General features: G+C 43.5%; 1 protein-coding gene across 1 annotated transcript in view; it reads left to right on the top strand.

Moving 5' to 3' along the window:
* The window catches only part of LOC115362621 (low-density lipoprotein receptor-related protein 1-like), a 97,349-nt gene extending 69,383 nt beyond the window's left edge, over window positions 1-27,966 (top strand). Inside the window, exons 42-89 of the mRNA XM_030056607.1 lie at window positions 1,905-2,094; window positions 2,316-2,520; window positions 2,663-2,855; window positions 3,682-3,807; window positions 3,937-4,065; window positions 4,423-4,542; window positions 5,169-5,282; window positions 5,546-5,695; window positions 5,802-5,924; window positions 6,139-6,255; window positions 6,414-6,542; window positions 6,655-6,783; window positions 6,901-7,041; window positions 7,201-7,388; window positions 8,501-8,684; window positions 9,362-9,447; window positions 9,556-9,675; window positions 9,793-9,980; window positions 10,639-10,844; window positions 13,588-13,776; window positions 14,075-14,223; window positions 14,365-14,458; window positions 14,675-14,791; window positions 15,056-15,175; window positions 15,315-15,437; window positions 15,527-15,652; window positions 16,407-16,523; window positions 17,286-17,392; window positions 17,509-17,641; window positions 17,899-18,021; window positions 18,132-18,254; window positions 18,375-18,512; window positions 18,663-18,800; window positions 19,014-19,133; window positions 19,250-19,530; window positions 19,725-19,903; window positions 20,034-20,140; window positions 20,233-20,352; window positions 20,467-20,643; window positions 20,787-20,927; window positions 21,651-21,824; window positions 22,665-22,826; window positions 23,426-23,597; window positions 24,356-24,457; window positions 24,592-24,665; window positions 24,757-24,850; window positions 25,758-25,902; window positions 26,040-27,966. Of these exons, the coding sequence (XP_029912467.1) occupies window positions 1,905-2,094; window positions 2,316-2,520; window positions 2,663-2,855; window positions 3,682-3,807; window positions 3,937-4,065; window positions 4,423-4,542; window positions 5,169-5,282; window positions 5,546-5,695; window positions 5,802-5,924; window positions 6,139-6,255; window positions 6,414-6,542; window positions 6,655-6,783; window positions 6,901-7,041; window positions 7,201-7,388; window positions 8,501-8,684; window positions 9,362-9,447; window positions 9,556-9,675; window positions 9,793-9,980; window positions 10,639-10,844; window positions 13,588-13,776; window positions 14,075-14,223; window positions 14,365-14,458; window positions 14,675-14,791; window positions 15,056-15,175; window positions 15,315-15,437; window positions 15,527-15,652; window positions 16,407-16,523; window positions 17,286-17,392; window positions 17,509-17,641; window positions 17,899-18,021; window positions 18,132-18,254; window positions 18,375-18,512; window positions 18,663-18,800; window positions 19,014-19,133; window positions 19,250-19,530; window positions 19,725-19,903; window positions 20,034-20,140; window positions 20,233-20,352; window positions 20,467-20,643; window positions 20,787-20,927; window positions 21,651-21,824; window positions 22,665-22,826; window positions 23,426-23,597; window positions 24,356-24,457; window positions 24,592-24,665; window positions 24,757-24,850; window positions 25,758-25,902; window positions 26,040-26,177 (6,821 nt within the window). The 3' untranslated portion in view covers window positions 26,178-27,966. The remainder of the gene's footprint in view (window positions 1-1,904; window positions 2,095-2,315; window positions 2,521-2,662; window positions 2,856-3,681; window positions 3,808-3,936; window positions 4,066-4,422; window positions 4,543-5,168; window positions 5,283-5,545; window positions 5,696-5,801; window positions 5,925-6,138; window positions 6,256-6,413; window positions 6,543-6,654; window positions 6,784-6,900; window positions 7,042-7,200; window positions 7,389-8,500; window positions 8,685-9,361; window positions 9,448-9,555; window positions 9,676-9,792; window positions 9,981-10,638; window positions 10,845-13,587; window positions 13,777-14,074; window positions 14,224-14,364; window positions 14,459-14,674; window positions 14,792-15,055; window positions 15,176-15,314; window positions 15,438-15,526; window positions 15,653-16,406; window positions 16,524-17,285; window positions 17,393-17,508; window positions 17,642-17,898; window positions 18,022-18,131; window positions 18,255-18,374; window positions 18,513-18,662; window positions 18,801-19,013; window positions 19,134-19,249; window positions 19,531-19,724; window positions 19,904-20,033; window positions 20,141-20,232; window positions 20,353-20,466; window positions 20,644-20,786; window positions 20,928-21,650; window positions 21,825-22,664; window positions 22,827-23,425; window positions 23,598-24,355; window positions 24,458-24,591; window positions 24,666-24,756; window positions 24,851-25,757; window positions 25,903-26,039) is intronic.

Here is a 27,966-nt window from a genome sequence, read left to right on the forward strand (position 1 = left end):
AAAAAAAAAAAAAAAAAAGTCGGAAGCCTGACCTCAGAGATCAGTCCTTGGACACTGGATTTGGCTCGGCAGCATCAGCATGTCCACTGTAATCCAAGGAGGAGCGGTTTGGGTAAAAACTGGAGAAGTGTCAGTACAGCAGTTACTCCATGGTTGTATTGATTTCTTGAAACCAGGCAACGGAGGACAAATTCATCCCAATGGTTGCTAATAGACATTCACGATTAAAGGCAGTCGATGCTACTTGATGCTAAGTGCTCACAGCGGTAGGAGGCTTCTTGTCCATTTAGAAGCTCTTCAGAGGCTTGTAACCTCCAGATTCCACTAGCCGAGGAGAAGCTGAACAATTAGCCGCGACCCTTGAGAACAGAAGGGGTGGAAAATGAAGACGGAATGAACATAAAATTATCATGAAATGAAAAAATGTAGTAATTATTAGCTTTCAGTTAGTTTACCACATTGCTGCCTCAACTGTCAGGGACACACTATTCTGAGTGGCAATGGTTTTTCCTTGCAGGCTTTCCTACTGTTTGCACAGTAAGCGGGGGCAGAGCTAATGTAGGCAAGGGGAGGGGAGACTAAGGTGATTCTGATTACCTAATACTGGCCTCAGCCACCCGCTTTTAGTGTATCATCTTCCTTTAAGTTTCCATCTTAGCCTTCTGCCCTCTGTGTACTTACTCTGTTTTATTTTTGTCATTGTTGTTTTCAACAGCTAAGGAAAAGAAAGTACTCACACGTCCCACTTGCTTTCCTTTCCGGTTCTTTTGCTTCAAATTACAGTGTGAAAGACACAGATGTCATTTTTCTTTTTTCTTTCTTTTTTTTTTTTTTTTTTTAACTCGGCTCTTTGCCTTAAAATGGTCTTTATGTGCATGAAGGCTGATTATAGCCCTTCCTCATTCACCTTAAACGTCTATAAAAAGGCAATCATTGACATTCGACAAAGAGCAAACAGTCACGTGGAGTGTCCAGGCTTTTACAGTTGAATGATGGCGGTCATAAATGTAGACCCGAATGCAACAAAGAACAGATGGAAACCTTGAAAGGGCCTGTAAGGGCTACCGTTCAGCGATGCTGTGTGTCTTGTAGCTGCTTCAGATAAAAATGGGAGTCAAGAGTCCTGAAAAATTGGAAACTGACAGGGGAGTAGGGGGACATCTGGTTGATTAGTGGTACCATGAGTGGGGGACGCAGGACAGAGGAAAATGGATATTGGTTGGGACTGCTTTATCTCTGCTGTTCACGGCTGACTTCTTCACCCGGGCCTGTTTCCCTAAAGTGACTCAAGCCGCTCCAGTGGCGGTTTTCTTCCCAGAACAAGAAGTCACCATGAATAGGAGCATCCACAGGGAGCCTTATTTGTATGTGCAGGCAGCCAGCCATGAAATGACAGGATGATACTGACTCTTTAAACTGTCTCCAAGAGCAGCTTGCATGGCATACACCCTGTTCTCAGTGTTGTACCACTTCCATTTTATTCGGTTTCTTTTTCGCTCTCCCGTCTCTCTCTCTCTTCGCCCATCTCCTCTTTAACCATGTCCTTCCTCAGCATTTCATCATTCACAAAACTGATTTGGGATGACGGGGAGAGGGCCTCAAGAGCATTTCCTACCGCCTTTTTAAAAGTTCAGAGATCACCATGCGCACAACTTGTTAAGCTTTTACATTGATTAATCATCCGTGTTGAGTTTTCCCCTGAGGCCCATCATTAAAGATATCAGCAGTGCCTCTGAAAAACTATATCTTTTTGAAGTAGAATAAAGTTGCTGTTCTTAAGCTTTTTACATCTCACATCTTTTCTCTGCCAGCTACCAGAAAAGCTATACTCTGTGATAGTCTCTGTTTTCTTGTGGATCCAACGTGTTTACTGAGAGCCAACTTCTCCCAACTCTGCTCCACAGATGTAGGGTCAGTTGAGGGCCTGGCGTATCATCGTGGTTGGGATACACTCTATTGGACCAGCTACACGACGTCCACCATCACCCGGCACACTGTGGACCAGAGCCGCACAGTTGCGTATAACCGCAACACTGTGGTCACTATGTCTGGCGACGACCACCCCAGAGCCTTTGTGCTGGACGAATGTCAGGAGTGAGTCATTAATATTGCAGCTTGATGTTCTGCACTGCACCTGGGCTCTGCTCCAACAATTTCTTTTCTATTTCTTTTTTTTTTTTTTTTTTTTTTTTGTGAACATCAGATTTATTTTGGATCAGTCAACCGTAGCTGTTATTACACCAGGACATTTTTGGAGCTGCTGTTCTTCCACACTGCAAATCACGATTCTTCTCTTTTATTTGTTTCCGCTACAGTCTCATGTTTTGGACCAACTGGAATGAGCAGTCTCCCAGCATCATGAGGGCCTCTTTGAATGGAGCCAATGTGCTTGTGATCATTGGCAGCGACATTAAAACTCCCAATGGCCTGGCCATAGACCACCGCGCCGAGAAACTCTACTTTTCGGATGCCACGCTGGACAAGATTGAACGCTGCGAATACGATGGCAGCAGCCGTTATGTGAGTCAGGCCCTTTTTTACTTTTCTCTTGAGAATGGAGCTGGCATCGCTCCCAAGGTGTCAGCTTTAGTTTTATGGTGGTGTTTGACATGGCGCAGAGCTGACATTTGAATTACTCAAAATGTACATTTTTCTATTTTAGGTGTTGCTGAAGAATGAGCCTGTCCATCCATTTGGCCTGGCTGTGTATGGAGACTACATCTTCTGGACGGACTGGGTGAGGAGGGCTGTGCTGAGGGCTGACAAATACACAGGAGGAGACATGAAGGTGCTGCGCGCTGACATCCCCCAGCAGCCAATGGGCATCATTGCTGTGGCTAATGACACCAACAGCTGTAAGTGTCACTGGACTCTTTATCACTGACCTTTTATCTGGATTTTATTTTTTGTTTGTTTTTACTTTATACCTAATGTGTAGGTTGTCCCTTTTCTTTGCATTATTCATCATAGAAGACCGTAAAGTCAGAATGGACAGATGCACAAATACAGATAATACAATTTAGTACAACTGGGAAATCAGCAACAGAGTAAAACTAACATGCTTGTTTGCTTAAAAACACTTAATTATCTTAAGACATGCCTGTCTGAAAAGTTTAACCCGTTTTACCATATTGGTGCATTCCTAATGTAAACAAAAGTCAGCGTAGATTGAGATATCAGGGCAGGGGGAATCTATTTGTATCTGGTCTCTCTTGTACAGGAACAAATATCTTCTCCAAGCTAGATAAGCCATCACAGTAAACGTGAAGGTTTGATATAGTTTCTGTCATGTGAGTATTTCATTATGACCAAATTCAGTGCTTCCATATCAGTTCATGCACTGTTACACTTTGCTTACTGTCAGTCACCTAACACACGCAGGCAGAAAGTCTCCTGCAGGAAATAATAGCCCGAAACAGGTTCCCTTACAAGTTTTAATGCCACATCTTTATCTTTCCTAGCTGGAGCAACATTTAATAACAAGCAATATTACATTGTGACATTTAAAAAAGTATGTTAAACGCTCTAATTATATATGCATTGCAGAATAATTGAAGGGGGGTGTAAACTCAATGTCAAATAGTACATGCATGTTTCTGTGAAAAAATGAGTTTCTGATGATATAACTGCACATTGTATGTCAACACTAAGTAACTCTCCTGCGTGATAACAACCCTCTAGGTGAATTTTCTCCTTGCCGAACAAATAACGGAGGCTGTCAAGACCTGTGTCTGCCCACGTCAGACGGACGGGTCAACTGCAGTTGCCGTGGAGACAGGCGACTTCTGGAGGACAATACCTGTTCAGGTGAGGGAAGGAAGAAGGAGAGACCGATCTCACTGACCATTAGCTTACACAGCTCTGTCAGTATCAGATTAAATATATTCCTGAGGGTTGAATTTCTGTCACTAAATTCAAATACCTCTGTCCTTCCAGCCGTGAACATATCATGTGGAAGCATGGACGACTTTGAGTGTGGCAATGGGGACTGTATCAACTACAGCCTGACCTGTGATGGTATGGCCCACTGCAAGGATAAGTCTGATGAGAAGCAGTCCTATTGTGGTGAGTTTCCCTGCTGGGGATATTAGTTGTTGGTAATACAGAGCTTTCATGGCTTATCATGTTCATATTACAACTGAGACATTTAGCTGCTCTTATCCAGAACAGCTTACAATGAGTGCAACAGTAGAATAAACTTTCATTCTCACTACACACAAGCAGTTGTAAGGAGTCCAAAAGCCACAACTACAGTGCCCCCAAAAACATTCATACGACTGTAGAATAGTCATGCGAGAGACTTTAATTTATTTTGATTTAGAAAATGCTGCAGTGAATTGTTTGATTTAGGCCACATTTCGGGAAAGAAAAATTTCTCTGTGCACTTCTGCTGACCCTCTTATCGTCACTGCTCTTCCACAGTCAATCGCATCTGTAAGAAAGGCTACAGACGCTGCTTTAACGGACGCTGCATCGGTCACAAGTTCTGGTGTGATGGCACGGACGACTGTGGCGACCACTCGGATGAAATAGCCTGCAATTGTAAGAATATGTTGTTGTCCCGGTGGTGTCTAATTAAAAAAACGAAAAAGCACCAGCTAGGCTCTTGGCAGGTGCGAAAAAGAGGAACTTTGTCACTTCCCTCGGGGAGTTTTCTCATTAGTTTCCTCTCGGCTATAAAACTGATTTAAAATCTTCCTATTTGCTTTTTTAAAGATTTGCATGATCTTAAAGTGCATCTCTTAACTTCCCTGGCCTTGCAACGCCGCTATGTTCTTGAGGTTGTCTGATTAGGGTCTCTTGGGTATTCTGTCGTCTCGGCCAAAGCTTCATTATGTAAATACTTTTGCTATTGCAGCCCCCATGAGACTTAACCAACTTTCCCATAAGTTTTAGATAAGCATATTCCATCACTATTAAATTGAAAACTCACTTTATTTTCATGGATTTTTTGCAGTGTACATGGTATCTGTTTCTCTCATTTGTTTAATATTCTCTCTCTTTTCCCTCTGCTATTTTCTTCTTTAGTGGACCATGTGAAGTGTGTACTTAAGGTGCTATATTACTTAAGTGGTGTATGTGACCTAATGTTTGGTGTGTTTGTGTAAAGAAAAAGGAAAAGCTTTGACTCCACGTGTAAATTAAGAAAACGTCTGTGCTTTCTGCAGTGACGTTGTGTAAACCGGAAGAGTTCCAGTGCATCGATGGAAGCTGTATCTCCAACCACAGCCGCTGCGACCAGGTGGTCAACTGTGACGATGCCAGTGATGAAATGAACTGCCGTAAGTAATCTGCAATAGCTTCCAGGGTAACATCGCTGAAATTTCTGAAATGAATGAGCGGACATGGAAGAATGAGTTCTCTCCTGAAATATAGGTGTCTTTTGAATTGATGTTGGAAAAAATAAGAAATGGTGGAGAAGGTGAACTCTCTCCTTGAAGAGATTCACACTAACATGGGAAGACTGAGTTAAATGACTAAGAAATATTTGTTCCCAGTTTTTTATTAAAAGCTTTTCCCATCATTTTTTGTTTTTTTTTCTCAGAACCCACTGACTGCTCCCGTTTCTTCCGCCTCGGAGTAAAAGGCGCTTCCTTCCAGAGCTGTGAGAAAACCACCCTCTGCTACCTGCCCTCTTGGGTGTGTGACGGTAACAACGACTGTGGAGACTTCTCAGACGAGAGGAACTGCCCAGGTTGGACGCTCTTTTCCTTTTCACATGCCCTGCCCTTCAATCTTCGTCATCTCTTTAATTGCGAACTGGCCTACAATGTGTTTTTTTTTGTTTCCTGCTGTCACAGATAAAAGGAAGCTTAAGTGTCCAGTCAACTTCTTTGCGTGCCCCAGTGGTCGCTGTATCCCCATGAGCTGGACGTGCGATAAGGAGAATGACTGTGAGAACGGAGCTGATGAGACACACTGTGGTCAGTCTGCTGTACACACCCTCCATTATCAGTGCTGTTTGTTGAGCTATAAAATACAAGGCATACTTGTAAACACTCTACTTAACCACTCAATTATAGCAATTTTTCCCCCAAAATTTTCCATCATTGTGCATGGAAAGGCATGACATTTCCTCGCTGGATGAATTAAATCATTCCTTCAACGAGCTGAGCTTAGTGTTTGTTCACTTTGCAGACAAGTTTTGTACGTCCACCCAGTTTGAGTGTGGGAACCACCGTTGCATCTCCAGCCACTGGGTGTGTGACGGCTCCGATGACTGCGGTGACGGCTCTGATGAGGACCAGAAGTGCAGTGAGTGGAAATCCCCTCAACACATGTTATTTCCACTCTCCGCTCACGTCACTCACCTTGGCAACTGCCAGCCTCTGTGCAGCCACTTCCTTTCACACAGAGTATATGAGACGTCATGGTGGAATCTCATTATGTAACTCTCCCATATGTTACGGCAGAATCCAAGACCTGCAGTCCTGAGGCTTTCCAGTGTCCAGGCTCCCATATGTGTGTGCCTCAACGCTGGAAATGCGATGGGGACAAGGACTGTCCTGATGGAGCAGATGAGAGCGTCAAAGCCGGCTGCAGTAAGTAGGGCAGTTACAAAACCGCCCAACGGAAAAATCAAAATTGAAAGGCCAGATTCAGCCCCTCCTTGTTTCATGATCATCAACCCAAGTTGGCTCTTGCCTTTTGCAGTGTACACCAACAACACTTGTGACGTCGCAAATGAGTTTATGTGCCAGAACAGAGAGTGCATCCCCAAGCACTTTGTGTGCGATCATGACATCGACTGCTCCGATGGCTCAGACGAATCCCCAGAATGTGGTGAGTGGATGTGTTGCCTGCAGGAAAAATGGAGGAAGAATGAGGAAATAGTTGTCCTTAGATTTGAGCACGAAATTGAGAATTAATGCACTGATGCCATCTCGCTTTATGGTGCAGAATACCCAACGTGCGGTCCGGACGAGTTCCGCTGTGCCAACGGCCGCTGCCTCAACCAGAAGAACTGGGAGTGTGACGGAGAGTTTGACTGTCATGATCGTTCTGATGAAGCCCCCAAGAACCCCCGCTGCACTGACTCCGGTGGGGATTATAATCACTGCACTGCCTTTTTTTGACTCTTTATTACCTCATTATATCCAATCGATGCAGTGTGAATCATATCAGAAACTTCCTTTAAAAAAAAAAAAAAAATGTCATTGATGTAAAATGTCGATAACTTCCCATTTCCCATCATTTCAGAGAGGAAGTGCAATGAATCAGCTTACATGTGTCACAATGGCAAGTGTCTTAATGAGACGCTGCTGTGCGACCGCAACGATGACTGTGGCGATGGCTCCGACGAGCTCAACTGCTTCATCAACGAGTGTCTGAACAGCAAGCTGAGTGGGTGTTCACAGCTCTGTGATGACCTCAAGATTGGCTACAAGGTAAGCTGTCTGAGCTGCATGATGATTTCCACAGTTTGTTCACAAGTTTTCAATAGTCACATATATTTAAAAAAAAAATGGTGCACTCAGACAGTGACTTCGAACCTGAGATTTATAACTCCCTTGAGATTGTGAAAGAATTTAGGAATCATGTCTATTGCACATTTCTATAATAAAGCATCTAGAGCTAATCAGATTTATCCTCAGTGTTGTCACTCTAGTGGGCCTAAATGATGAGAATTTATATTTCTGATGGACATATAGTCTGCATGGCTTCAGCAGCAATAGTGGAAAAGGGGTGGGGTGAATTTTAGTAATGGTGAGTTAAGGAGGGCCCAAAGTTTAAAAAAAAAAAAAATTGGAGTCTGGTCAAAGGCATTTGGTTATGTAAGACAAAGACATGTTTTTGGCTCTCTTTCTTGAAAGTAGGAAGCCAGTCTTAGAACAGCCTGAACTCCCTGTGAACTCTCATGGCTGTGCTGTTATGGCTGTGCTGAGGGCTTCATTTGAAAATTGAAAGGCTCAATTTATAAATCATTTTAGCTGGAATGATCTAGTTTTATGGAGGTGGATTTGTGCAAAGGTCCAGAGAACAAGTCAATGTCTGAGACATTTACACATCTGGTAATTGTACAAAACTCCCCCGTTACAGACTTATCATGGTTTGAATTTACTTGATGCATAGATCTAATCTACAGTTTAGTGAGAGCTGTAATTTCCCACGAGTATGTGTGTGAGGTGTGTGTCAGTGTCTCATAAAGTTCCAGTGTGCTGATGGAAATGGCAGCATACAACAGATCAAAACTTATAATTCACCAATATTTTTAATGGCTATTCATAAAGCCTACATTTCCAATATACTTGTGTATGAAATGTGACGTTTAAGTCCATTCTACTTTGCATTGAAACTGAGCAGGGATGAGGCTTGTGTGGGATTTTAGTGAAAGCAGAAGCGAATCTGCCAGATTGATTGACTGAGAGCTTTTGCGACAAGAGGTGGCAGGACTTTGTGATCGGGTGACTAGAATAGAACTTAAAGGTGGCGGCTCTTGCTCCAAAATAAATCCAGGCTGTGTGTTTTGACGTGCCCTCTGTGCTCTTGGCCCCTCCAGTGCAGGTGTCATCCTGGTTTCCAGCTGAAGCGGGATGGGAAGACATGCGTGGATATAGACGAGTGCACAACGAGCTACCCCTGCACTCAGCGCTGCATCAACACACACGGCAGCTTCCACTGTCTGTGTGTGGATGGCTTCGAGCTCAGCCCCAACGACCCCACCGTCTGCAAGTCCACGTCAGGTAGGGCATTTGTGCATGTGTGTGCGTATACAGTGGTGGAAAAAAGTTTTCGGACACCCCGTGCATTTGTGAAATATTGCATTAAGAATCACTCTTAGGTCTTCAAGTGCAATTTCGTTTAGTACAGTCACAGCCAAAATACTAATCAAATCCTAAAAAAGCCATTAAAAACTTAAAATTGATTAGTTCCAGAAAAATACACAATAAATTTTGAGCATTGGGTCATTTTGGTACCAGTGATGAAGGTTGTTCTTTTTATTAAAAGACACAGTTTTTGTTGCCAAGCTTGGTGTCTATATAAAGCCAGCACATTTGAAAGTTCTTCTGACACAGAAATGGCTAAAACAAGGAACCTAACGCAGGAAACACGCCTGAAGATAAAGATTCAACTGTCAAGAATTTAGTTTTGTTAGTTTTTGTTGTAAACAATAAACAAAAAAATATATATAATTTGTATTTGTTTGTATCTGTCTAATGCAGCCACACCTTTTGAAACACAAAAAAGATTTTTCCACAAATATTTCATGATAATATTTGAGATTGTGAGATTGTGTAAAATTTTAAGGGTGTCCGAAAACTTTTTTCCACCACTGTATACGTTTTGCTTAACTGTGTTTTTTAAAGCCGAATCAATCAGAAAGCAACATTTTTTTTTTGTTTTTTTTTTGTGTGTGTAGAGGAGGAGCCCTACCTGATCTTTGCCAACCGTTACTACCTGAGAAAACTCAACCTGGATGGTTCCAACTATACTCTTATCAAACAGGTAAGACACAGTGGTGTTCGGTTTGACCTGCTGACACATCAGCCAGGTGAGGGCTTTATTCTTTAGCTGCCCATAAACCCACTCCTAATGTACCTGTCTGTCCTCCAGGGTCTGAATAATGCAGTGGCACTGGATTTCCACTATGCAGAGCAAATGATCTACTGGACAGATGTGACCACGCAGGGCAGCATGATCCGGCGCATGCACATGAACGGCAGCAATGTGGAGGTCAGCGGAGAAATCAAAAGTCCTTTTTCACACAAAACATTTATGACAGTTTGTTCAAATGGGAGTCCCTGATTGGACGCTTCATCGGTATCTAACTCCGATCGCTCTGTCTGGCAGGTGCTGCACCGGACTTCGCTGAGTAATCCAGACGGCTTGGCAGTGGACTGGGTGGGCGGGAACCTGTACTGGTGTGACAAGGGCCGGGACACCATCGAGGTGTCGAAGCTGAACGGGGCGTACCGGACTGTCCTGGTCAACAGCGGTTTGAGGGAGCCGCGCGCTGTGGCTGTCGACGTGCGCTACGGGTGAGCAACACAGGACGCAGCTCATTCGCTCACACAGGCAACCGCAGTGGTTTTCAGTAATGTACCCCTTTGAAATATTTTTTCACCCAAGTACCTGACCAGTGCAAAAAAAAAAAAAATCTGCAAGGAAAAAAAGCCAACAACAACCTGATACTGACAATATTTTTTTGGCTCTGTTTTTGCTTCTTTTTCACTCTTGTTTTCAACTGTATCGTTGCTACATTCCAACCATTTATCCATTTTCTTGATTTTTAGTCTGGCTTCTCTGTCATAGTGAACAAATGTCATCGCTCCACTACCACAGCAGCAGATTTAAACCAGAAACACACATATTTGACAGCTTCAGGAAACCCGGAGAGAATCCTGAATAACTGAAAATGTGGTTTATCAAACTCACATTATCATTCTGTATTGATATTAATATAGCATAGGCTAATTATTCTAGGAATTATGCATGTCTGATATCTTTAATTAACATTTTAAAAAAAATCTCACATACCCCCTGCAGTAGCCCCATTTGAGAACCACTGGGTTATCATATTGCAATTTCTTGGTAATTATGATATTTTATAGTAGCTATTCATCTGTGTTTGGAATGAAAGCTTCATTTTGATCTATACTGTAATCACAATGGTTGCCTGTCTCTCCCATTGGTTAGGTACCTGTACTGGTCTGACTGGGGCGATAACCCCCACATAGGGAGGATAGGGATGGATGCCACCAACAGGAGTGTTATCGTGGAGGATAAAATCACCTGGCCCAACGGCCTGACCCTGGACTTCATCAATGACCGCATATACTGGGCCGATGCCAGGGAGGACTACATCGAGTTCGCCAGCCTGGACGGCTCCAGCAGACACACAGGTAACAGCTGGAAATGGACACACACACACACACACTCTCTCTCAGTCACGAATAACGCAGAAACATGGTTTTCTTACTGCTTATACACACTACATTGGCTGGTGATCACTGTCTCCTGACCGACGGTGGGCAATGCAAGAGGCTACAGTATTAATTGGTCTCATACACAGTTGTGACCATGAAAAAAATACTGTTTATTTATCAAACTAAATATATTCTCACAGTGTTTAGTGCTAAAACATTTAATTTTGTTGATGAGTTGATGCGGCAAGGTAGTGCAAATTGAGTTTCTTTCTTGCTTAAATCACAATTTTACACTAGTGGCCACCTCTGAACAGTTTCTTCCCATGTGATGTCCTGCCCCAAATCCTGTTTCAACTGATAACACATCAATTACAGAAGCAAGATGCTCTCAAAAAGCCACCTCACTGTGACTATAATAAAAAAAAAAAAAATAAGTGGGAGATGTATTCTGCAAGCATCATTATTGAGACTTCTATTCTTGTATTCTTTCAAATAAAAGGTGAGGAGAACTGGGACACTTCGAATGGCTGTAATAAAACTCCTTTCCATTTTGCACGACTGCAGAGCTTTAAGTGCTGCAGTCAACATGTTGTTTGTTTTGGACTTGCCAGGCAGAACCATTGTTAATGAGAGGAAATCACATTAACAAGGACACAAGAAAGTGCAGACATCTGGTCCGTGTTTGAAATGGGGATATTACCAACACCCTATACACTACATGCATCATGTTGAGTGTGGTAGTATCACTTTTCAGATACACCCCTGGTGACCGTGAAGAGTTCAGCTGTGGCCAGCTTTTCTTGGTTGACTTGTTAAACTGTCAGAGCGTCGGCCAATTTTCTGTGGTGACTCAACACCATGGGAAAAGAACGGACTTCCATTGAGTTGTTAATTGTGTCACTTGCAGCATGGAGGCACATTTATTGCGAAAGAGGAGAATGTCATTCATAAAACAGTCATGCGTAAACACATGCATGCATGTACATACCACCGAGCGGGCCAGATGGCTGTTGGGGAGAGTCCTGCAGTCGAGGCTCAGTGGGACGGACGACCTGAATAGAGAAGATTGTTCTGACCACCGAGGTCTCAAGCATGCATGACGTCTGAATAGCACTCCCTTGTTTAGCACACTCACCACAATAGTTGATATTGTCGAGCAACCAGGCGTGCAGAGGAATGCAAGAGTGCAGAGGATGTCTCTTCTGAAATTCCTCACATTTGCTAGACTCTGTTAAACACATGAGTACGCCTCACACAAAGCATCCCCTGAGGATTTCTGTTCCCGACAGCCACGGCATCAACTCTCAGCTCTCAGCTCCTCGGCGGAGTTGGGATCAAGAATTTACATAGTGTAAAATTTTGTGAATGTGGGTGTATGGGATAGTATACGATCTGCAAAGAAGGAAAAATAACCGCTTGTGAGAGAGAATTGTGCTATGAGTGATGCACATGTTTTACACACACTGGGTAGTTTTTCTCCGACACGGTGACAGTGTTTTACCAGACAACCGTGGAACTGCCGGAAGCACATTCTAGTGGAAGCCACACTTTTTTGCAGCATGTATGGTATTTTCTGAGCATTTTTTTGACATTTGGCAGAATTCAGTGGGAAAACAGTCGGATAATATGTAATAAAATGCACGTCAAATAAAGGTTGCACTTGGTTGTGGGAAAAACAAAGAAGACTTTTGATTCTGACTGAGCTGACAGATCAAGCACATCCCAGATAGCCTGTTTCAGCTTTGCAGTGTTCGCCCACCTGTAGCGTGTTTTTCACCCATCCCCCCAGCTCACACACAAACATCAGCGAGGCCCTGTGTGTTTGCTAAGTGAGACTTACCGTGTTTGGATTCAGATAAGAGTGGATCAAAGGGCGCTTCATGCTAATCTGACTGATATCTCAGTTTAATCTAGTGTTGTAAAACTACTATCACATGATAAGCAGAGGGAAAAACACACATTAATTATTTAAAGCACATCACAGATTATTATCAGCGCTGACCCAAGGTCACCTAATGGCATCAATAATGTTTTGTGTGCCTATGTATATGACTGCATATGTGTATCCAGGCATAGGAGATGTACTGGATTACTGTGTTTTACAACAGAATGAAACTAATGGTGTGTTTCCATAGCGGCGTGTTCCAACTCCAAACACAGTGCAAACATATGAAATGACAAGTATATGGGAGCGGAAACCTCGCAATTAGAGTGTAAACCCTAATGAAGCATGGCACTCATTACATAACACATAGATACAGTACAGCCATTGTAGCTGTGCACCCCACCCTGCCTCTGTTTTGCATTAATATTGCAAGAGTTTCCAAAACATTTATCTTGGAGGTAGCCTGCAGCAACAAGCACAGCAAGCATGAATAAAGTCTGAAGATTTCTGCATTATGTGTTAGTATCATTGCTGATCCCACTGATCTTGGAATAAGATAGTCAAGGAAGGATAAGGGTTAAGGTTAGGGTTCTCTGGTAAAGTCAGGAATATCAGGGAATTTTTCAAACGGGTTACAGTTTGTCTGACATATTGCATTAGATAGTGGTTTTCATACGTTGAATGGCCACACAAATCTGAAAGGAGTCACAATTTTAGGACACGGACCTGCTCCAACTTGTCACGGAAGGTCCAATGAAAGTGCTATAATTGACCGTTTGATTTGATTATTTCCTCATTAATAAGGTTATATAATTTTGTTATGTTCGTCCACAGTTCTTAGCAACGACATCCCCCACATCTTTGCCATGACTCTGTTTGAGGAGTTTATCTACTGGACTGACTGGGAGACCAAGTCCATCAACAGAGCTCATAAGACCCAGGGCACCAACAAGACCACCCTGATCAGCACCCTGCATCGCCCCATGGATATCCACATTTACCACCCCTACCGCCAGCCTGAGGGTAAGGGACTCACTGCTGTGTGAAGCATTTGCATTGCCTTTATAATTTTTTATTAAAGCATAGAAATCATTACAAATATACACACTTGCACACACACACCCACACGTATATCTGGTGCATGGAAAACAACTGTAATCTTTTTCTGGGTTTGAGAGTCGACCTATTCCTTCTGTGTCTAAACAGACAATATCACAGACCTTCCAAGGTGTTTTTTTTCTCACTCCTGTGCTGCAAACATTATCAATACAGCCAGATGTTAAAACCCTCTCCCTTTTTGCCCTCGTTCTCCTCCTTTCAGTGCTCAACCACCCATGCCAGACAAACAATGGGGGTTGCAGTAACCTCTGCCTGCTCTCCCCTGGAGGTGGCTACAAGTGTGCTTGTCCCACCAATTTCTACCTGGCCAATGATCAGCGTACTTGCATGTCCAACTGCACTGCCAGCCAGGTAAGGTGGCCTGGAACAGTGGTGATTATGGCTGAATGAGCACAGTGGTGAAAGAGTGGTTTCATGTTCCATCTTGCTGCGTTATGTTTTTAAGGGCATGTGTCTCTCTCCCTCTCTCTTTATCTCCCTCTCCTGCCCCAGTTTGTATGCAAAAACGACAAGTGCATCCCCTTCTGGTGGAAATGCGACACGGAGGATGATTGCGGCGACCGGTCGGACGAGCCCGCAGACTGCCGTAAGAGTTTTGCGAAAGAGGAGGGGAGGGGAATTTTAGATAAATGGGGGGGGTCATATTCCGGTAACATGATGAATGTATGTGATTAAATTTGACTCTAATTCGGCGTGAGAGGGATAATTCTGCAGGGAGGAGGTGAAGTGCATGTGGGGTTAACATACCGTGGTATAAGGTGGGCATGATCTTGATAGACTGTGATGGTTACTTTTCTGACAGCGGAGTTCAAGTGCAGGCCAGGTCAGTTCCAGTGCGGAACAGGCATTTGCACAAACCCGGCGTACATCTGTGACGGAGACAACGACTGCCAGGACAACTCGGATGAGGCCAACTGCGGTACATCATCTCCTACTATTTTTTTTTTTATATTCATGTACTATTTATTTCTTCATTTCATTACCATTTGCCCATCTGGTTCTGTCTTTTTTTTATGCTTCTTAATTTTATTTCCTCCCTTTTTACTTAATCCTTCTCATTCTGTCTCTGTTATATTTTTTGCCTCATGGAATATCTTTTTTTTTCTTGCACTCTGCCACCAACACTTTATTGTTCACTACTGAGAAGCGTCACATCTTCTGGCTGTCTGTACTTTCACTGCAGATATCCATGTGTGCCTGCCCAGCCAGTTCAAATGTTCCCACCCCAGTCGCTGCATCCCAGGCATCTTCCGTTGTAATGGGCAGGACAACTGTGGAGAAGGAGAGGACGAGAAGGACTGCCGTGAGTTGACGCCTTTTTCTCTTCTCTTTTGCCCTTCTTCCATCAAACACAACACTAGGTTTGTTCTGATTTACCATTCTTTTAGTTTAGTATTTCACCGTTAATGGTAACTCTATGTATTTGCTCCCCCTTACTACAGCTGAGGTCACATGTGCCCCCACCCAGTTCCAGTGTGCCATCACCAAGCGCTGTATCCCTCGTGTGTGGGTGTGTGACCGCGACAACGACTGCGTGGACGGATCTGACGAGCCCGCCAACTGCAGTAAGGCCTCCCGCTCCGTCTTTCCATTCCCTTTATTCGATTAAGTGTTGCCGTGATCAGCTCTGACTGTTTGTGCGCGGCCTCTCCAGCCCAGATGACGTGTGGCGTGGACGAGTTCCGCTGTAAAGACTCTGGACGCTGCATCCCGGCTCGCTGGAAGTGTGACGGCGAGGATGACTGTGGTGATTCATCAGACGAGCCCAAAGAAGAGTGTGGTGCGTATCCTTAAAAAAAACAAAAAGTAGATATATGTACTGAATAGACCTGTGTTGAAAAGATCGATCCTCCAATTTTGAATCGATCTTCATTTAAATTCCCACGGATCGATCTGTACGCCCAAAGATCAATCTTTTATATATATATATATATATATATATATATATATATATATTAATAGTAATTTAACATATTGTTAAATTATTTGAGTCAAGCTTACTGGTAAACATCTACTCCTGCAAGATAATTTATTATGTTCTACAACTCATAAACATACACTAACACAACAATACCAAGTGTTTGAGCAACATCTCCTCTGGGCTACAAAAGGTGGTCCTAGCCATTTTTACCAGTCTTACAATCAATCAATACCTATATTAATTAATTAATTTGTTGTCAAATGACACAATATAATATAATTATTAATGTGTTGCATAACTAGACAGGCATGTAATTCAGTAACAGCTCAAAATGCTTTTTAATAAAACTAACCAAATCAATATCGGATCGAATCGGATCGGCAGTATCGGATCGAATCGGATCGTGATAATCGATTCTGAATCTTGTAAATCGGAATCCAATCGATTCTTGAAATTTGAATCGATACCCAGCACTAGTACTGAAGGCACACAAGAATATGTAGTGGAACTGAGCTTTCAAAATATAATGCACATCACATCCATTTGCATTTGTTTATTATGCTGTCATTTGTGTATTCTGTTATTGAACTAACATTGGCTGTGTTTTGTGCAGCGGAGAGGACGTGTGAGCCCTACCAGTTCAGATGCAAGAACAACCGCTGTGTGCCGGGCCGCTGGCAGTGTGACTATGACAACGACTGCGGGGACAACTCGGACGAGGACAAGTGCGGTAGGTGTCACTTCCAGCCCCGCGGTGATATCGTCATGCGTCACCACCGTCATAACATCACTTATCTCACCTTGTTACTGTAGCCATGCTCACATCTTGTCCGTTGATGGACACAGTGTAAACTTTCTGCCCTGATTCTCATACTCGACTGACTCTTGTTTGTTCGCCAAACACGTCTCCACTCACTGGCCATTTCTGATGCATCTCACCTCATCTGATATTTGTTTCATTTCATACTGTCCTGTTGGCATGAGCCAGAGGTAGGTCTCTTCACCTTCATATGTACACCCCTTTCATGTGTCAGCATGTCACTCCTCTTCTGTGCCTCCTACCGTTTCATTTCAGCCATTGTCTCCCCCTTAATCCCTACCAAACAGTGAGACGGTGCAAGCACAACTCCAAATGGTTTGACTTTGTAACAGCATTGTAGTTTTCTCATTTTGCCACTAGATGCCACTGTATAACCTTTTAAAGTACTGCATAGTGCTTTGTAAAATTTCCATCATATCTTTAATTACCACAAATGATATGTGTATTAACATAAATAATGCATATACTAATATAACATTGAGTATACTGAGATTTATGTTGGGGCCCCCCCTTGCACCTCTCATCTGACTTCCTGTATTACCTATAATTTACTGCATGCTTGTTCCAACCCTTGTGACAAGTGTTGTGGCAATATCCATTACAGCTTAATCTTGGGAGTGTGTGCCTGTATTGTCCTTGCTTTGAACCATGTTTTTTTTTTTTTTTCTCCAGTACCGCGGCAGTGCTCCGAGAGCGAGTTCGCCTGCACCAATGGCCGCTGTATTGCCGGGAGGTGGAAGTGTGATGGAGACCATGACTGTGCAGATGGATCTGATGAGGTGTCATTTCAATGCAATTTGATGGCGAAGCTAGTTTTTGTAGTTTCATCAGCTGTTTATTAATATGAAAGCGGGACCCTTGCTTGACCGCTGGCTGTGTTTTTTTTTTTTTTCAGCATGGCTGTGATCTCAAGTGTGACAACGACCAGTTCCAGTGTAAGAACGGACACTGCATCCCCATCCGATGGCGATGTGACGCTGATGCCGACTGCATGGATGGCAGCGATGAGGAGAAGTGTGGCAGCTCGGGTGAGTGTGTGTGTTTGTGTGTTATCGACTAACTTTCATCTGATTGTGTATTCTGTTGTGATTTTTGTGATTTTGCTACATGTTTTAACTTGTGTTTTCATCATCAATCAGGTCTGCAATGTAAATGTCCCTTATGAGCTAATAAAGTTTGAATTGTACTGAGACAGAATAGTCACTGATATCACTGAAAAAAAGCTCATATCAGGTTTTAAACAAAGACACAGTTACAGTAACGTTGTCCTTCCTGTGTTTCTCAGCTGGGCGTCTCTGCCCTCTGGATGAGTTCCAGTGTAACAACACCTTGTGTAAGCCCCTTGCCTGGAAGTGTGATGGCGAGGACGACTGCGGCGACAACTCTGACGAGAATCCCGACGAGTGCAGTGAGTGCACACGACGGTCACTTCTTTTCATTATCAAAAACCTCTCCTGAACTGTTTTCTGAGCTCTCCTTAACTTTGTGTTCCCCTCGTCTTTTTTCCTCTGTTCTCAGGGAATTTCCAGTGCCCACCCACCAGGGCGTTCCGATGCCAAAATGACCGCGTGTGTCTGCAGGTGTCCAAGAGATGTGACGGCATCAATCACTGTGGCGACAACTCGGATGAACTGAACTGCCGTAAGCTGCGGGGCTTTTCAGAATGCTTAATGGAATAAGCAAATAAATGCGTAACTTTTTCTACGTTTTTGTTTTTCCATTAATGGAGTTGTTGATCTGTGTGTGTGTGTGTGTCTACAGCGGCTCCTCCAGCTGTGCCCACATGTGAGAAGGATGAGTTCCTGTGTGCCAACGGCAGGTGCATCAGCTCTAACCTGCGCTGTAACTTCTTCAACGACTGTGAGGACTACGGCTCGGATGAGATCGGCTGCAAGACAGGTGCTTGAGCTTTACATTACAAATCTGTGGCCTCACCTTTATAAAACACAAGCTTGGAATCGCATCACAGCTTTGAGTGTGTGTGACACTTTCTGTTTCAGTCGTGTTAAAATTGTTCCCCGGCTGTCTTCTTTGTGTATCCATGTCCAGACACCAAGCTAAACGACTGTCGGAGTAACAGGACTCAGTGTGGCGATGGAGATGAGGCCCACTGTATCACCAATGGCACCGACTCCTTCTGTTCTTGCAAGCCAGGCTTCCAGAAGACAGGACACCGCACTTGTGGAGGTATACAACCACAGCCACATGCTTATCATGACAAATAATCATTTACTTCATGCATCGCAAAGTGGGTTTTCTTATGGAAAGGAGAACCACTGTGTAGGACCACTTAACATGGCCAAAGAATGTGAACAAATTTCATAAATGTGCCCATCATCAGTATCAGTTAACTTAGATTTTTCTGTCTGATGTGTTTTCCCGTGCCTCTCGCTCTCTCAGATAAGAATGAGTGTCAGCAGTTTGGAGTTTGTTCCCATGTTTGCAACAACACAAAAGGCTCCTACAAGTGCAGCTGCCACAAGTATTTCACCAAGATCAACGACACCTGTAAAGCTGACAGTAAGGACCATAACTGGATCCGTTTTACATACACTTCTGCAATCTGCATTGTTCTTTATCTCATGTGATTTTAAAAACTCCCCTCCTCACCCTCTCTGTTTCCGCCTTTCATCCAGACATGAACAGCAGTCGACAGATTCTCTACATAGCCGATGACAATGAGATCCGCAGCCTGGACCCTGGTATGCCCAACTGGCGCTACGAGCAGACGTTCCAGGGCGACGCCAGCGTGCGTATAGATGCAATGGACCTGCACATAAAGACCAACCGCATCTTCTGGACCAACTGGCACACGGGGCGCATCTCCTCTTACGAGCTTCCAGGGCCGTCTTCAGGCCCGTCCTCCAATTCTCACCGCAACCGGCGGCAGAGCGAGGGCAGGGTCACTAACCTGCAGGTGAGAAAACACAAACACACCAACAGTTGCCAGAGGAACAAGGGTTTTGTGGGGTGTGGGAGGGGCATTTTGACAGGTGAGGGGATGCTATACTAGCTGTATTAGGTGGTGAGCCTTGTGTTTTGTCTAAACAGGGGTGCCAGAATTTGCAGCAGCACCTTTACAGACAAATCCCCCTTTTCTCCTCTGTCCAGATTCAAGAGCTGAAGATGCCTCGTGGTATAGCCGTGGACTGGGTGGCCGGTAACCTCTACTGGACGGACTCTGGTCGAGATGTGATCGAAGTGGCTCAGATGACAGGCCAGAACTGCAAGACCCTCATCTCTGGCATGATAGACGAGCCTTACGCCATCGTAGTGGATCCTCAGAGAGGGTAAGAGAGAGGAAACTCGTGTCTTTGCATGCATGTCCAGAAATAATATAGAATGCTGGACTATCACAAGGGCTGCTTTTGTTGTGATGTTCTGTGAGTATGTGTTCTTATGACATGTGTCTCCCTTCAGCACCATGTACTGGGCAGACTGGGGAAACCACCCTAAAATTGAGACCGCTGCCATGGATGGGACTCTTCGACAGACTCTGGTCCACGAGAACATCCAGTGGCCCACAGGTCAGTATGGTGTTAACACTGCAGGCACTTTGTTAAAAAATATGGGTTATCCAGAGGACGTCTTGCAAACCAACTCCATTCTTTCCCTACAGGTTTGGCAGTGGACTACTTCAATGAGCGTCTCTACTGGGCAGATGCTAAGCTCTCAGTCATCGGTAGCGTTCGACTGGACGGCTCTGATCCTGTCATTGCTGTCTCTGGCATCAAAAACAGTTGAGTCCTTGGATTCGTGTTGAAAAAGCAAACATCAGCATGAGATGTAAAATGCCGGAAAAGCTGAGATGCAACCGAGGTGTTAACACTTTTCCTGTGCTCTTCTATCCCAGACCTTCTCCATCCGTTCAGCATAGATATCTTTGAGGACTACATATATGGAGTCACGTATATCAATAACTTTGTCTTCCGGGTCAACAAGTTTGGCAAAGGCCCCATGGAGAACCTCACCACAGGCATCAACCATGCCACAGACATCGTGCTCTTCCATCGCTACAAGCAGCCGGAGAGTGAGTTACGAATATTAAGTAACAGTTCAGCAGCACCACATTTTTAATACAGTTTTAGCCACAAAAAAAATTAGAGATGCAGGTTTTTGCAGGACATACTCCATGTAGTTTTTTTTTTCTGATGGATGGCCTTGCGTTTCCAGTGACCAACCCGTGTGACAGGAAGAAGTGTGAGTGGCTGTGTCTGCTCAGCCCCAGTGGACCGGTGTGTACCTGCCCCAACAACTACGTGGCTGACAATGGAACCTGTGTGGAGAGGCCTGTTCCCACACAGTCCCCATTCTGTAAGTCTGCAAGCATGCCCACACACTCACACAAAACAGGCGCAGGTAGCTCACATGTGCCTTTGTACCTGAACATGCACACCTGGCTTGAATAGCGTTTCCAAATACCACCAGAGATCCAATTGGGTCGGTGTTGCAGTTAATAAGTTGCAATGCCTTTTAAGCTTGAGGTGGCTTCAGTAAAGCTTAAAAAGCATTTGTCAGTGTTTGACCAGATATACAGTATGCATGCATACCACATCTGAAATTAACTTCTTTGTTGATTGCCAAAAACATGTACCTGGCGAGAATAATTTTTATTGGGTAAAATTATTAGTATACATTTCTCATTAGAAATACAGAGAGAAATACCTCTATAGTTAGACGTTTTCAGAAGTTGTGATGCCAGCACTTTGTTTAGAGCCAACCTAACAAGCAGCCAATCTGGAACCTGTTTGATTCAGATGCACAGTTTAGCTTTAATTAGATTTTGCTCACAGGCAGAGAGAGTGCTAAGTGCTAAGTACGCAGGGACAAGGTTTGACATCAGACTCAAGCCAGACTGCACATAACCAAGACATTCGATTGTTATTGTCTTAAGGTTACTGCCCAGTGTGACAGCAGACCTTTACTGATTTATTAATAAAGGACACATTTTGCTGACATTTGGCTCTTGATGGGCGTTTATTGTTTGTCTGCATTCAACGTGGTAACAGCCTCCTCCCCTCACCCTGTTATCCCCAGCTCCACCCTCCGGCCCCTGCACTATCCAGTGTTTGAATGGTGGGAGCTGCTTCCTCAACGCACGCCAGCTGGCCAAGTGTCGCTGCCAGCCCAGCTACAGCGGAGAGAGGTGTGAGATCAACCACTGCAGGGACTACTGCAAGAACGGAGGCACCTGCACGGCCTCACATACAGGTAGAAGGTCAAACTAACACAGAAAAATGATCTGTTTACTTTACATAGACTCAGTGTGTTGTCAACACCCACCATGCTCACAGTGTTGCAAGTGCACTTTTATTTACACGGCAAGAAAGAAATCATTTACTTTCAATGCAACTTTAGGTATATATCAAGGTTGGTTTCTCTCCATGCCATACAATCCCATCTTTGTAGTGTCTTTGCAATGACTTTTCAAGCCATGTTGGGTGGCCTTCACTTAGCTGGATGTTATTAAACAGGCACACTTGAATAGTCTATCTATTCAAAGTGCAAGACTGCTATACATTCTCTGAGCTGTATAGTTTTTAGCTCAGTCAAGTGAAATAAACTTGAAAAGTCTCATTGCTTTGGTACCGATCTGATTCCACCTGAATGAATGTATTTTACAGTGTTGTCAGACTGTCGATCCAAATTGATTCAAAACTGGATGCCTGGGAGCGCTCTCTGGAGCATTCATTAGCAGCCAGCGTCATAAGCCAAAACGCTTCACTATAGAGCACATAAACTAGTGCATGAAACAGGTGATTTCCCATCCTCTGTTTCCATGCCAGCACTTCATCTCTTCAATTATGTATTCAGCGAATATAAATTGTTGATTGCAATATTTGCTTTAACGTAATTAGACTTTGCAAACGCTTAACACATCTTTTGGACCGGCTACATATGGAGCGCTGACAGTAAGGGATAGGTTCTGCAGATCACAATGAAAGTCAAGATGCATAGCTGTATGTTTAAGAATAATTGTGCTTCTTGTATTCACATCCTTGTTTACCTGAGATTTCTTTAACCACCAGTCAAACCTGAACTGTCTTCCAGGTTCTCCAACCTGTCGCTGCCTGCAGGGTTTCACAGGGCCCAACTGTAACCGCCACACGTGTCAGGACTACTGCGTGAATGGAGGCAACTGCTCCGTCAGCGCTGGCAACCAGCCAACCTGTAGCTGCCCGCCAGAATACCAAGGAGACCAGTGCCAGTACAGTAAGTGGCTTCTTCAGCATCAGTCGCAATCTTACAGCATAACTACAAGATGCAATCCAGAAATTATTTGTCCACCTAAATTCTTAAGGGTTTGACTTGTAGTAAGTTGGAAAGTAAGTTTGGCTCTCCTGTCAGTGCCCCTGACCAAAGTGCTGGCATAGAACCGGATTTGGTCCCCGGGCACTGCACATCGGATGCCCACTGCTCTTATTAGTTAGGATGAGTCAAAATGCATAGAAACAATTTCCCCATGGGGATCAATAAAGGTTGACCCCTAAGCTTTATGAAAAATTAGTTGCCTGTCATGAATCAAAAGTTAAGTATGTTGTACTTTTTGTTCACAGATGCCACAAAATGATAATCAGTCTTTTATAGACTCAATGGCTCATGTCAAAAGTTCACATGCTGCACTGTATCAACTAACACACTCGGCAGTGTTTTTGATTGGCATTATACTAGACATAATTCTACAAATGTTCATTCCTGAATTCACTTTTTGAAAATCATCATTCCGAAAGAAATAACCTCACCCCACTGCTAATCCAGAATTATGTTATGGAATGCAGTTACAAATAAGCGGTTCTCTCTCCTTTCACCAGGTAAATGTGAAGACTTCTGTCAGAATGGCGGCACGTGCTTACAAACCTCCAACGGTACCAAACTGTGTCAGTGTCCGAATCAGTATCATGGCCAACAGTGCGAGCTAGACAAATGTCAGTACTGTGGAACGGGCAAGTGCTTGATATCACCCTTGGGAGAGGTTTCATGCAGGTAAATACTCCATGGAAAATGAACTCTGCACAAAACACTATAGATATGGGTCAGATTTTCTTTGCAAATATTTCTTAATATTTATATGTATATGAGTATATGAGGGTTGAGATGTGTAAATATATAAATTACCAGTTTTCATATTATGGCAGGATTGTTAAAACAAATGTGCTGAAAATGTCAATTACTAACACACATTGAAATAATTCCACCATGCTTGGTATTAAAAATCAAAAATTATCAGTACTATGAAGTGCTTTCATTAAAATAATAATGCAGCCAATGCCAATGAAATAATAATGCAACTGTTGGTTTTGCTACTGGCTGTAACCCAAATTGCCCTGCGGAGACATTAAAGTTTTACCTTACCTTACCCTTACCTGTATATGTTATTGGTTGGCATCCATAATGCATATGAAATGCACAAGCATAGCAGATGCATTATAGATGATGAGTACTTCGGCCTTGAGAGGTCTGCACCTTGTACACATGGCCCATAAGGAGAGTTGACTGGTTGATGCTAGACAGTGTGCACCATTTAAAACTGTGACTAATCAAACCATTTATTGTGATCATTACATTTTGAGGCGGTGTATATACCTGTGAGAGATTTTATTACTGTTCATAATAAAAACAGTAATTGGTCCATTCCTTTGTCAGGACAATTCAGATAGTATCAGTTAAATCTAAATACACAGACACTGAAAGGATATTTTGTGTGTGTGTGTGTGTGTGTGTGTGTGTGTGTGTGTGTGTAGCTGTCCCAACGGTCAGACCCAGCCCAGCTGCTACACCTGTTTGGACTTCTGCACAAATGGACAATGTTCTGTTGACCCTCGCACACTGCTGCCTCAGTGCAAGTACGTTACCCTCCTCATCCTTTATTAAGCAAACACACTCTCACCTGTTCTTTCTCTGTCTCTCTCACACACACACACACACACACATACACACACTCACACTTTTGTAAATCTCCAACTTGACCCATGCTCAGGTGTCCTGTGGGATGGAGGGGCTACAGATGCGACATCACTGCTGCTCCTGTGGACTCTCATAGCTCTGGTGGAAGTAAGACACTTGCACTTACGAATGGAGATTCCTTTGTGTTTGCAAAACCTGCACTTTGGTCTTATTTGTTCATGTTGTTTTTTATTTGCAGGCACTGCCTCCGTAGTCATACCGGTGCTGCTGCTGTTGTTATTGGCTCTGCTGGTGGTTGGCGCCATCCTGTGGTACAAACGGAGAATGCGCGGGTGAGTCGAGGATTCGGAGGCCTCCAGCCTTTCGCTCAAACTCTTTCCCATTTTTCATCTGTTCCTCACACCTATACTATCGAGCTTCTCTCTATTTCTCTTACCTTTCATCTCCTGTGGATAACCATCTATTTCCTGTCTCCCAGGTCTCTATGGCCGGGCAAATCTCGTTCTCAACGCTCGCGGTAACTTCATAGGGTTACATAATTCACCTGTTGCCCCTATGACCCTCAAATCCCGTCTCCCTCTCCCTTCCCTAATATCAAGTCAGATTGGCCATGCTGTCTGTCAGTTCATTCGTCCATGCTGTTGATCAGTGTAGACTCTGTTTGTTTGTCCTTGCCTGCCATCTCCTGTTTGCCTCCCACGGGGTTTAACACCCAGCAACGCAGGGATCTATTGAGTGAAATAGCTTTGCTGGTGGTGCAAAATCAGTCGAACTGTTTTGTCCCTTTTCCCTCTCCATATTTTCCCCTGTTTACGTGTTTAAATGCCAGGCCTACTCGATGCTTACGCCGTGTGCTTGCGTAGTAGTAGTAAACTGTATTACTGTGCATCTATGAATATTGTTTATGTGCTTGCAAACAGCAAAATATTTGCAATGTGAAAATCCAGCATTCTCCATAGACGACAATGCTGCAGTATATTTGCTAGGTATGATCAAATGGTCTTTTGGAGAAAAAAAGCCCATTTGACAAGCTTACTGTGTGTTGTCTTGATGGTGTGGACTGTATGTAGCCGGTGATTTCTGATTGTCTGGTTTCATGATAAATTTCTGTTTGATTCAGGGTTTCTTTCAAAAATAGTTCATGCTCCTTTTTTTTTTTTTTTTTTTGCACCGGTGTCTTCTAAAGAAAATCCAGCGCTTCCACTGTGACTCAGTTTGTTTGTCTTTGTCTGTTCGCAGTGCCAAGGGCTTCCAACACCACAGGATGACCAACGGAGCCATGAATGTGGAGATTGGGAACCCGGCCTATAAGATCTATGAGGGAGAGCCTGACGATGATGCCGGAGAGCTCCTGGACTCAGACTTTGCTTTGGACCCAGACAAGGTAACACACCCAAAAAAACATGTTTGCTTACGTAACAAGGTACAGAATACCGTCTAATTTACACACTGATGCCGTTTACCAATTCGGAGAAACCTGTGCGCCTCTTGAGTCACCGTATAATTTGCTTCGCTCTGCAGCCCACCAACTTCACCAACCCCGTGTATGCCACCCTGTACATGGGCGCCCACAACAGCCGCAACTCTTTGGCCAGCACAGACGAAAAGAAGGAGCTGCTCTCCCAGGGCGATGAGGACATGAGTGACCCGCTGGCATAGAGCTCGGCACGGATTGAACTCTGCCAACCTTGCCCTGCCCAGCCCAATCCAGTACTGAGCCGACAAGCTCTCATCTTATGCCTTTACCAATTGAAAAGAAAAGCAACAAAAAAAAAATGCGAGAACACTGTATAAAATGTATAAAATGAAGGACTACTTTTTTATGTGATTGCAGTATTATATTTTGTTCTTTGACAAAAAAAAAAAAAAAAAGAAATCCTCTGGTGACAAAAAAGGAACCATTTTATAGACATTTATTCAGTTCTTCATTTTAATTTTGCTCACCTCCTCCTCACGACTCTCCCTCCCCTCTCACCCCATATAGCCACTACCTCTGTGCAAATGTAAAAGATAGAGAGAGATACAAACGGCAGTGGAACAATTTTAATTTTTTATTTTTGTATGAATTGTATAGGGAAAAAAATAGAACATTGTTCCATACCAGAAAACGTTGCCAAGTCTTTTGTTGTTTGTGAAAGATGTTGGAGAGGAGAAGGTGGCAAGTGTCAGTGCTCACTTACGAATGCTTCCTGGATGCTGGTTCGGATCAATGTGTCACATTATGTGTATATGTGAGTTTGCTGCTGGAGGTCTATAGGGAGACCGAGGCTGGGAGGCCTGAGGATAAGTTGTTTAACTGCACATGTACACATGGAGGACTCAGCATCGCAGACAGTGTCCGCTCTGTTGTCTCAAAGAACTACATTCAAGTGATTGTCTTTTTCCTCCTTGCACAGACTAAAGTTATATATATTTGCATATATATAAACCTATTAACAAAGTGTCTTGAAAATATACCCAGGAATACAAACATCAGTAACAAATAGCAGTCTGTACTTTTTAACTGTTTTTTAGTCAATGTATAATTGACATGCTTTGTGTCAGCAATGAATGAGTCAATGGCAGTGTGTGAGTGTGCTGGATGAAGATGATTGTAATAAAGCCCACATTCCAGGATGAACAGTCTGGGATGGATATCTGTGGCCTTGGGTTTTCCGCAGGACACTCTGGATGGAGCGAGATTTGCTCTGAAACTGTTCCTAGAGAGCTCTTTTGAGATTGAAACAATGTAAGCCTCTGTGAATTTCCGGTCATCACTGAAATGATCTACTTACATCAAATAATTAGCTGAGAATGGCTGCATCTAGCTTTTGTCTCTTGTCTTCTGATTGTAAATGTATTTTCAGGAAAAGCCAGGGAGCCCGTTTGATGGTACGTACTTCTGTGGGAAATTGAACTTTGTGAGTTTTCTTTTGTTTTTGTTTTTTTGTTTTGTTTTGTTTTGTTTTTTTATTACATGTAATTACATGCTCATGTAATTTGGGTTAATGCTCATTGTTAAGTGCATTCCTTGGAGGTGGAGCGATCTGCCCCCTGATAAGCATTCCTTTGTTAATTCCTTTGCCTTGCTGCTAACGCTAGCCATCTGTCTTTCTGTCAGCCTGGTTTTAGTCTGAAAGTCTCGGTTTGTGTGTCACACACTGCTCACCATGCTGCTTTTAACTGAGGTTATCAGCCATACCTGCCATATTACACTGCATGGTACTCACATACACACTCACCCTAGAGGAAACACTTTTGGCATTGCCACTCACTTGTTAACAGTATTCATCGAATTAGTTTTTAAAGAATCCAGCACATCTTCATTTGACCCATGTAAATTAGAACAATCATTTTTGAGTTGGAGAAACTCTGGTGGCAAACCCACATGGATGTTTGTGGTTCTGTTTGTTTTGTTATGATTTTATTTCTTTTTGATATAAGAAATTAAATGGATTTTTATAGTAGA

Source organism: Myripristis murdjan, chromosome 7, assembly GCF_902150065.1.
Source record: "Myripristis murdjan chromosome 7, fMyrMur1.1, whole genome shotgun sequence".
NCBI lineage: Eukaryota > Metazoa > Chordata > Actinopteri > Holocentriformes > Holocentridae > Myripristis > Myripristis murdjan.